Below are 11532 nucleotides of genomic sequence, written 5' to 3'. Positions count from 1 at the left end.
GTTATCGCGTTAACGCATGCGATTAATTTTACAATCCTTAACGCGTTAAAATAATTTAACACAATTAAAGCAAAATTACTGAAGCACAATTTCTATTCTAACCCTTTAACCCAGTTTTGCGTCTCTGTTTGCGATTAGATAATTTTAAGCCGCTAAACTCAGTCCAAGTTTTCAGTCCAATGATCCAGTAAGCGAATACATTAAAACAATCCATCCAAAGCAGCGTTAATATAAAGGAAACCAGGCTGATTACATCAGAGACACAAACTTCACAAACTTCATATTTCTTGTGTGTGTTCCTGCAGGTGTTCATAGTGGGTGGAACTATAAACACTGTCAGGGACCGTCTTATCAGCAAGGCCAGCACATTATCATAAATAACCATGTCTGTTTGAGTGAACAGGAAATTGATTGTTTTTACAAACATCTGGTGATATGGCAGTTGTTCATTAGCTGTCAGATGCTCTGATATCTGACAGCAGCAAGAACAAGAAATAGTGTGCCGTACCCTGCCTGACAGTAAGTAAAACAAAGTTCAATATATCAAACTACTGCTTGGCGAAAGAACGGCACTGCATTCTCAGAAGATGCACTTTAGCATCTTTCCCGACTTCAATATTGACATCGCCTATAGCGTTGGTTTAGTATCTTGCTCACGTTTCATCTAGATTTTCTGTCAACAGCAGTGAGTTTACTGTCAGTATGGCACTGTTAGTCTCACTCAACTTCTTAATAAATTTTTCCATTTTCCTAGGAGTTTCTCAGTTTCTCCTTTTTGATCTCCAATTAATTTAAACACTTAATAAATAAATGCTTATTGTAATAAACTGTCTTCACAATATCTGCAACCATTTGGGCCATTCAGATCAAATGGTCAGAGGCCCCCTTAGTTAGTTTGTGTCTGTATCCACCATAACCCCATTTCACTTTCATGATAAACACAACTGAAGTCGAATGAAATAAGAAAACAAACTTACTTCTTCTCTATTAAAAGCAGTAATACAATGAGGACGAAATTAAGCATCTTAATTTGGATTCTCTGCTCCATTGCTTCACAAAGCTCCCTTTTAATTATATTTATCTAATGAGGTCATTGAAATGCATAGGCACAGCCGGCTTGCTTTGCATAGTGGCGGGATGGGGCTGTTTTCATCACAGGCACTACATTGCCTGTGTTGTTTGATTAGATTTTGAGTGGCTCAAACACTATCATTACTTAGTGTCTGGAGCACAAGTGCCTTTCTTCATCAGTTTAGTTTATCCAATTTCTTTGTCTTTTTCTCTCTCAGCTTTACAAGTCTCTTGCTGTTTAAGTGTCTTCTTGGTTTATGGATGGTTGTTAGAATATTCACTCTCTTTCACTTTGTTCATAAAAGCAAATAACTTTTACACAAAACAGAAAGTAGGTTTTCACAGTTAGATTTCAATGCCTCATGCATTGATTATTTATGTTTTGATTTTTAAAACCCTTTATTACTTTTTTTCATGAGCAAAGACATTCAAAATGGTTTTCACAAAGTATGGTGATTATACTATATATACACATATATTAGTGGTGAGACTTTCTGCAGGTTACATTGATATACCAGTAGGTGGCGACAAGTGATTGGCTGCATCCAAACCAAAAAATAGACAGATTATATAATATTTTTTCTTCCGAAGATTGAGATTCCGTATTGTGTGGTTTGTGAATGGTTTTGTGAAGTGAAGCGACACAACTGACAGAAAGGGTCAGAACGCTTTTGGAATTCATCAAAAATATCTTAATTTGTGTTCCGAAGATGAACGAAGGTCTTACGGGTTTGGAATGACATGAGGGGTGAGTACTTAATGACAGAATTTTAATTTTTTGGGTAAACTATCCCATCTTGTTTAATTTGTTGTTGGGTAAAATCAATATCACACTCCCAATCGTGTTCTAGGTCTGAATATTTTGGCATGAAATAACAGCACTCTTGTTCATGTCATACTGTTTATATTCAGTCTGAAAGACATCAGACATTCAATGTGTATATTTACAATGTAAGTACGTGTGTGCATTTGCAGTGAATGTATAGGTAACACTTTATTTTGATGGTCCCTTTTGAACATTCTGTTAACAATAAATAACATTGCACGTACATGTCTACTAACTCACATTAGAGTATTAGTAGACTTTTTGCTTAATATCTGCTAACTCTTTATTGTGATGGTCTCCCAACAGACATTCTACTGACTATAAGTAACTTTGCAAGTACGTCAACTTATTCTAACCCTAACCCTACCAGTCTAATAATACTCTACTAACACTCAATTGAGAGTTAGTAGACATGTAGGTGCAACGTTACCTATAGTCAACAAAATGTGTTAAAGGGACCATCAAAATAAAGTGAAACCAGTGTGTACTGTGAAGTTTCAAGGACAACAAAGTTTCAAAAACAACTGCTCAAACATTTCCAAATAACGGATGAAAAACAGAGAGAGAGAGCTGAGCCAGAGGCCAAAAGTGAGCAGAATGAAAGCAAGAGAGAGAGATGTGTGCACGCTACACATGAGACAATGGAGAGAAAGTTAGATAAGAGAGAAAAAAGGGACCAGAGCTAGGTTTAGCAATTTCTGAGTCCTGTTCCATTAAGAATTAATGACTCGGTGCAGTTTCAACTCTAGGCAGTTCTTAGCATTTGCGCTCTGTTTTCATTGGCGAGCTCGCTGACGTCAGCCCACCCTTCCAAAACACACTGAATTATTCAACCGCTTGTGGCCTATCGCTCCATCATCAGCACGTATGGCAACATATGTGTCCTGCCAGACATGCATAAGCATCGCTGTCGACACGCAAAGTGGGAATTGTGCCCAAATATAACACGGCTTTACTCCAGCGTTACTAAAATGTTTGCACGCCATCTCTGTAAACGACTGACAGTCCAAGAGGAATCGTGTCCTTTTATTTTCAATAAAGTAAGTACTCTGAAAACATCAAATTCATAAATCATTCTTTTAGCATGGTAAGCATGGAGTCGACAGAAACTGCAAGTAGTTACGTTTGTCTTCAGCTGAAACAGATAAGCTTGGTGAGCCATTTTTACCCACGGTGCTTGACAAAAGAAATGTGCCATCAAACCAAATGAGACAGATTAATGAAATGAATTTTCACACAGTAGAACAAGAAGCGTTGGAGAAAGTTGGAGGGGAGAAACTCAAAAAGAAAGGCGCTTTGACTCTAATAAGGTTGCGGATGAATCGGCGGCTGTGCTGCTGATAAAGGAAACTCTGGCGGTGTCGGAGACGTCCTCAGTCTCCGGTTCATCAGGGGTAGGAGGAACGCGATTACGGCTTCCTCCTGAAGCATGCTGATAGGATTAACAGCATTAACCCAAATTTCCTGTGACACTGGTTAGCACCACTGCAGCTAGTGAGATACCCCGGTCCCCCTGATCACTGCTCATCGCTCTCCAGTGCACTGACCTAGCACACTTAGGAAAGTTTGGTCATGACTGTCATGGCTGAACATCTTTTTCTTAGGTTTTTTTTTTTCTTGTTCATCAGAATGGCACTGTTCCGGATATATCATCCAGGAATTGCTGGCCTATTGTTTAATGAAGTATTCAAACATCATATTAATTTGACTTGATTAATTTCAACTATGTACACAAGTATGTGTGGCAGTATTTGATTATTGTATTTTAATTTTGTTTTATATTTTATTTATTTATTTATTTTTAGTTACATTTTAATAAAAGGCATACAGTTTTACCGGCATCTTTATTTTATTTGATCTTTTTATTCTCACTGTCTTTATTTGTATGAATTGGTGCATAATCAGACACAAGGACTGTATGTGGCACTGTTTGAGTAAAATACTTGATTTTTGTTTTATTATTTGTTTATTTATTACATTTTATTTAATTTGTTTTTTAAAGCATACTTTAGCCTAATATTTTAAGATTTACAGGTATCTTTATTTAACTTGATCTTTTTCCTCACTTTTTTAATTTTTATGTATTAATGCGTGGTCAGACACAGGGACTGTGTTATGTGGCACTGTTTGGTTAGTTTTATTTATTTATTTATCTATCTATCTATCTATTTTTTACTGTAAATATATGTAGTATTTGTAGTATTTATCTATCTTTTTCCTGTCACTGTCTTTATTAATTTATATTTATTTATGTATTTATTTTAAACTTTTTACATTTTATTTTTAAACAACATACTGCAGAAATTTACTTGAACATTTTATTTGATCTTTTTCATGTCACAACTTTATTTTTGTGTATCTTTTGCATATTCAGACACAGGGGCTATGTTATGTGGCACTATTTGATGAATGTGTTTGCCTGGCCTCTGTTGATCTGATATGATTTGCTCTCAAGCATTGCTTTATCCTCACACCTTGCCTTCTGGGACTGAGAGAGAGACAGCAAAAGATACAAAGCAGAGATGGATCCTCAGCAAATACAGGCTTAGTGATCACAGTCTAGCCAAAGAAGACAGACACAGACAAACATGGCATCCAAAGGAAAAACAAATCTGTGCTTACTGTGACACTGGCGAGGTTGGGACAGAGGCACACCTCTTATAAATTTGTGAAATAATTTGAAGAACTTATTTTTCTGTCACTGTTGTTATTGTGTGCATTGATATGTTGGCAATATTGTAATTAAAAGAATAACGCCGGCAAGCTATTGAGCAAGAATGTGACACTCCTCTTTTCAATTCATTTCTAGATGGGCAAATGGGAGAACCAGAGTTTGACTTTGAAATATCCTGTGTGGCCTCGCTTCAACTCTTTTGGTGATGCAGAGACAGACGACAATCACCTGAGCATTGTAACTCTAGAGGAGAAGCCTTTTGTCATTGTGGAGAACGTGGAGCGCCTCACAGGCACCTGCATGAGAAACTCTGTGCCCTGCCGCAAACACATCAAAGAGTAAGGCTTGTTTTTCTCAATCACTCACTCATCTACTGAAAGAATCACTCTCAAACTGATAGATGTTTGACATCGTGACCCTAGAGAGGTGTGCAGAGTGATGTAAGAGCACTCTTAAAGAGAGTTTGATATATGTTGAGGGTTGTTGATTGCATGCCTACATACATCAATCAATACTGTAGTGTTACTGTCCACTTGTCGTTGGAAGACACTAAATTAGATTTTTGAACTTTTATGTGCTTATTGTTCAAGGGAAACCCAAATGTTTAGTTTTTTTTAATAAATACATTTTGATTCGATATCAGTGTTATCGAATACATGCCTTTACTGCCACTTTTGATCAAATTAATGCAGAATAAAATTATTATTATCTTTCTTTAAATAGTACTGACTCCAAACTTTTAAACAGTAGTGTACATGTTTGAGTTTACATAAACAATTATTAAAAAGTCAGTCATAAAAGTTGTTGTGATCTGTGAGCCTTGATTAACACTGAGAGTGAAAACTGCCCAAAGAAACGCACAGGGGCTTTTATTGGATTTTTTACACTGCTAAATAGGGCGAAGAATATACGATCTCATAGGATCACTATATCCTGCTCTGTATGCATGAAAATTAGTCTCTTCAAAGAACTGAGCACACACACACAAAGGCACAAGAGAATACATGGATGCCACACATGTCCACTTGCAAACAGGCCAGTGCTCTCTGTTGTGTTCCTCCAACGGCACAATTCCCACTCAAGCATCCATTGTGCCCGTTTGGAGGAAGAGGAGGAGGCAGGAATTAATAAGGCATGCAAAGACACTGGCAGGATATAGTCCCGTCCTTCCTCTCTTTCTCTGTGTCTCTTCCTCAGCCTCACTTTATTGGTTCCTCATCTGCTTGGTTTTAACAGCAAAATTACTCAGTCAACATAACTACTCAGCCATAATCACAGTAAACAGAACTAGATATTACCTTAGTGCATCAGAAACACCAACGGGAACTTCTGCCCTAATTCAACATAGCATAAACACGATCAGAGAGTTGTTATTATCGCCTTTGATAAACAACCTTCAAATGTACATTCTTAAAAGCTTTAGTTTGCTTATAGAGCACAGAAAATGTTTATGGTGTTTTGAAAGCTCATCTGTCACTGATATATGCACAGTATTCATTTGGTGAAGCATTGTAGTTCATTCAGTACTCTACGATTCATATATTTGGAGTCATTTTTTTTTCTTGAAAAAATATTATTGTAATCAGCAAGGATGTACTAAATTGATCAAAAGTGCCAGTAAAGACTTTTACATTGTTACAAAAAATTATATTTGATATAAATGCTGTTGTAAATGCTAAAACCATTTCCACAAAAATATGAATTGCCACAACTATTTTTATCAATAAGATAATAATAAAAAAAAATGTTTCTTGAACAGCAAATCAGCATATCAGAATGATTTCTGAAGGATCATGTGACACTGAAGCCTGGAGTAATGATGCTGAAAATTCAGCTTTAGATCACAGGAATAAATTACATCTTTTTTTAAGTATTACATTCGAAAACTATTTCAAATTGTGATAATATTCCACAATATTACTGTTTTTTAATCAAATAAATGCAGCCTTGGTGAGCATAAAATGACTCTTTCAAAAACATTAACCCTACACCCGACCCTAAACTTGCCATTATTTACTCAGCCTCATGCCTTCTCCAAACCTATACTATGACTTTCACAAAAGGTGAATTTTTTAATGACTAAAAAGTGGTTTACATGATATACCATGTAATCTTAGTCTAATGAAGTAATGAAGTAGCAATGCCCAGTCTCAGTAGACTTCAGAAGACTCATTTGGACTGTTATTGTGTCTGCTTTTATGTGTTTATGGTAGTTTTGTATCCTTTTTGGACCTTGAAAGCTCTCAGTCCCCATTCATTGTAATTGCAGAGAAAAGTGTGACCTCAAAATAAGTAGATCTTCAAAATTTCTCCTTTTTTGTTTAATGAAAGAAGAAAGTCAGCAGGTCTGAAATGAAATAAAGATAAGCACACGATGACAGAATTTTCATTTTGATGGGTGAACTAATACTTTAAGAGCAAAAAAGTAAACTATATTTATGTGAAGAGTCACCCTTTTGGCCCAGTCTGACAGACAGACAGTCTAACACTCTGATCTTTGTCAGAGATAAATGCAGTATGATGATGTGGGAACGGCAGCTCATCTGGTATCCTCAGCTGTCGTTTTACCCTCTACTTCAGCTGCTGCTGAGGTCTGTAGATGCAGAAACTGATGCAGTGCCAGCTTGACAAGCCACAGACACAGAGGAGACATGCTTCAGTGATCAGGACGCACACACACAAACAGATGCAAACAATTCAAGATCACTCTGAGCCACTGAGATATTTAAAAGCAAATGTCAGAATTCAGATAATCACCTCCAACTTTTACCTCTTAGATTTAACTCCTAGATTTTCACACATTGTGTTGTCTTGGCAAGTGATCACATTAGCTTGCCTCATATTAAAAAAATCTCCACACTGGTGGACAGTGTGTCTTCATAAGAATGTAATTGGTGTAGTAAAGGCAGTGAGGAAGTGGTCTGGTGACATAAGAGAGCCCCTCTTATTGCCGCTGGGTATCGAAATGTGAGGAAGACTCTGTTATAATATGGATTCTGCCTTGTGAGAGTTAGAATAGAGCCTCTGCAGGAGCCAGGGGAATTCATTGTGTGCGTCATAGCCAGCACAGAGGGGAAGAGATTGATTTTAAACTGGATTTTGCCTAGGCAGTCGAATGTGTGTCTCTCTCATTGTGGAGACAGGAAAGTTTGTTCATTTCTGCAGTCAGAAGGCATGCAGCCACTTTTTGCTGCCAAAACACTCCTCTGCTTTTATACAATCAGTGCTAGGCTGGATTTACAATAAGCTTTTTTTTTCTAACATGATAACAGATAACAAGCTCAGCTTTTCAGTCTTTTGTAGACTGCACTATCTGCATTGTAGACTCATTTATTTTGTTCAGGTACTGGTTATAGAGCAGCTAGGACAATCAGGCAAATGATTGTAAGTGATTAAAAGTGAAAATTCACTTCTTAAAGGTGTAGTAATGTTTATTTTAATGATAATTTTGATAAACAGAAAATGTTATTTTATTATTTAATTTTTTAAAATTTATTTTATTTTATTTTATTTTTCAAACTTTCACTGCCCTAGTAATGAAGGCTTATGCAATGCACAATTTTGAGCTGCAATACTTTTTTATTTTAATAAAATATTTTTATAAAAATGTAGATAAGCAGAGTCATTTTTCATAGATTGTTTTGTTTTGTTTTGTTTTGTTCAACCTCTGGCATCTCCAGTAATGACTTTCACTTTCTCTGGGCAGACATAATTTAGGCATTTGCATTATTTTGAGGTCTCTGAAACAAATATTTATAGTCATTGCATGCAATCTACATTGGGGGCTACATAGGGACTACATCAAATACATGGCAATAGCAAAAATAGTTTGCAGTGAGAAGAAGGATTTGGCACGCATGGGAGCAATCTGTGGAGACAAAGTATACTCATAAGTGTTTTTTTCTTAGTGTTGATCTTTTTAAAGAACATAGAGAGCTGAGTCTCAATTAGCTTCAATCTAAAAGTTAAATGAGGCTCCCAGGTGGCTTTGCTAGTTTAAGTGTTGTCTGTCTGAACTCTGAAGTGGAGATGCTCCACTCACAGATGGTGGCATGATTACTAATGCAGCTCTGTCCTGTCTGCAACCCTGTAATTTTTTTCTTTACTAAAGTACACTTTTCTCTACAAATTTAGCTACTTTGTACAACTATCAGCTAATTGGAGAGTGTTGTTTATTCACCCCAGTCACTCATAATTATGTCTAGAACATGCCTCCCCAGAGTGCACGTTGTGCAGACTTGTAGTTAAGGATCTGAGCTGTTAACCAAAAGGTTGTAGGTTTAAACCCAAGAAGGGACAGTCCATTAACCACTGCCGTTTTGCCCTTGAGCAAAGCACTTAACCCCAGGCTACTCCAGTGGGACTGTCCCTGCAATAAGTGTTCTGTAAACTGTCTTGGACAAAACTAAAAGTTTTGCGCATTTCTGACGCAGTGTAAGGATGTCTGTGAATGAAAAAAATATGCACAAATCTGAATAAATAAACAAATCACTTGTTGATTGGGCAAAAAAAGACAATTAAAACTGTATCTAATTCTTGTTTAAAATGTAAATGTAATGTCTCAATATATTGATAAATCATTTTTAAATGCAGCATCTACATTGCATTTGTTTGTCGTTTTGCCAAATGTTTTTCTTTTTATTCATTTCACATAAGTAAAGTGATTTATTTATTTAAATAAAAAAATAAAAATGTAGTATAACATACATTTATTCATTAAGTTGAATGAATCAATTATAGGCAAATAAAATGGCAAATAAATAGACGTATTTATATAAACTTTTTTATCTAAATCATGTTTAAAAAATGTCACTAAATGTAACAATAAAGTTATTTGTTTATTTACATTTTTACTCTTTAAGTTAATACAATTGGTAATTAATTAAATTATAATTAAATAAATTGGTAATTTTTTTTTAAGTGACACTCCTAGTTCTTGCCAGGTATAAACATCAATGTATCTGACTAACCACTTGGGATTGGATTACCCAGATTTTAATATCAGGTGTAAACAGGACTTTGTTTGGGTGAGGTAGTACCCTAGGATGAATTCAGCTATGAAATAAATAAAAACTGAATGAGAGTATGAACACTAGATGTACTGTAAGCTGTAGTAATGTAGGTTCTACTTTAGTCGACCCCTTCTGACTGTGTCTAAAAACAGGACCTTCTCCCCCAGTCCAAATGAAATAATCATCTTGACTGCCCTATAAATAGAATTGTCTTCCTCCTCGCTCGGGAAAACAGGAACCCCTCTGCAATTAAGTCGGCACAGATTGGCGGTGGTCTTTACGAGGCGTCAGAAATCTCCAGCCGACTGCAATTTTCACCAGAGGTTTGGCACTCCCTTGATGGCTCCCTGAGAGGCTCTCAAGGGAAAGCCCTACTATTCATTGTAATTAAGAAATTTCTCCACTGCCGGCAGTGAAAGCCTTTATCGTTCATGCTTCAGCACACTATACCTACTGTACTGTAATCCCAGCTAGTGAATGGTCTGCGCAAGCAGGCTGCTGTCCAAAATATGCTTTAGACACAGTGCAGCAAAATACAGTTGTGACTCCTCTTCTGAGTGCTTAATCCCGCTCTGTTCACACAGAGATTGCTTATTGTGTACATGCAGTGGAAAATCACATGAAGTTCACACATGCAGTATATAGTAACTGCACTAAAGGAGGTTTACAAAGATAACAACAATCATTTGTTTGTAATTTCATGTTTGTGGTGAGATTAAAATGTGAAAATATAATATATAATATAGTATAAAATATAATATATAATATATAATAATGTGTGATATATGTAGTCATGAAATCAAAGACAAGTGCTCAGATTCATTTCCCAAACATTTAAATTGCGACAATAAATATTAATTTGAATTTGTCAAATTCATACATTATGGTCTAGAGAGAGCACATTGTTTAAAAACAAAAGGCCACTTTGTAAATTTTAGTTTGCTGATAGGTGTTTGTGGTAATTAATATTTCTTTCATCCATCCTACATTACCATTCAAATGTTGAGGTCGGTATGATTGTGAAAGAAGTCTCTTATGCTCTCCAAGGCTGCATTTATTTGATTAAAAATACAGTAAAAATAGTAATATTGTGAAATTTAATTACAATTTAAAGTAACTTTTTTTTCTATTTGAATATACTTTAAAATGTAATTTATTCCTGTGATGACAATGCTGAAGTTTCAGCAGCCATTACTCCAGTCTTCAGTGTCACATGATCCTTGAGAAATCATTTTAATATGCATTCTAATCATTCTAATATTCTAATAGAATTCTGATTTGGTGCTCAAGTAGCATTATTGTAAATGTTAAAAACAGTTTTACTGCTTAATATTTTTGTGGAAACTGATCATTTTTTTCAGGATTTGATTAATATAGAACAGCATTTAGTTGAAATAGAATTTTTTAGTAACAATGTAAGTTTTTACTTTCACTTTTAATCAATTTAATGCATCCTTGCTGAATGAAAAGTGTCTTTATTAAAAAAAAATAAAAAATCTTACTAAAACATCTGAAGACATGTCATACAGTATTTCTCCCTATGCACAGGGCCGCATTAACCACTGGGCTAGGCGGGGCTGAAGCCCCGGGGCCCGAGCAAGGAGGGGGCCCGTGATTGGCTGTGGAGTAGATTGACGGACATCGGTAGCGCCGAGCACCAAAGCCCCACCACGCCCCTCACTTTTTAGCGCTATTATTTAGTGGAGTTTTCCGTAAATTCCATGCATTACCATTAGAGATTAAAACGTCACATTTGAATTTGTTTTACCAATCAAATGCATTTATTATATATTTTACTTTTGAACGAACTGTGCACGTAGCCTATCAGGTGATCGCTGCGCCTTATGTCTGCATTTACCTCTCCACTTCATTCTGGTGTAATCTAGAAACGGTCATGCAAAGAGCAATCTTCGATAAGTAAAAATGTCAACTATTCTAAAAAAAAAAAA

General features: G+C 35.9%; 1 protein-coding gene across 1 annotated transcript in view; it reads left to right on the top strand.

Moving 5' to 3' along the window:
- The window catches only part of grin2aa (glutamate receptor, ionotropic, N-methyl D-aspartate 2A, a), a 160708-nt gene that overhangs the window by 129660 nt on the left and 19516 nt on the right, over nucleotides 1-11532 (top strand). The window contains exon 5 of the mRNA XM_016488523.1: nucleotides 4707-4909. Within this exon, the coding sequence (XP_016344009.1) occupies nucleotides 4707-4909 (203 nt within the window). The remainder of the gene's footprint in view (nucleotides 1-4706; nucleotides 4910-11532) is intronic.

This window comes from Sinocyclocheilus anshuiensis, unplaced genomic scaffold, assembly GCF_001515605.1.
Source record: "Sinocyclocheilus anshuiensis isolate Anshui unplaced genomic scaffold, SAMN03320099.WGS_v1.1 scaffold461, whole genome shotgun sequence".
Lineage (NCBI taxonomy): Eukaryota > Metazoa > Chordata > Actinopteri > Cypriniformes > Cyprinidae > Sinocyclocheilus > Sinocyclocheilus anshuiensis.
This window is presented reverse-complemented; position numbering and strand designations above follow the sequence as displayed.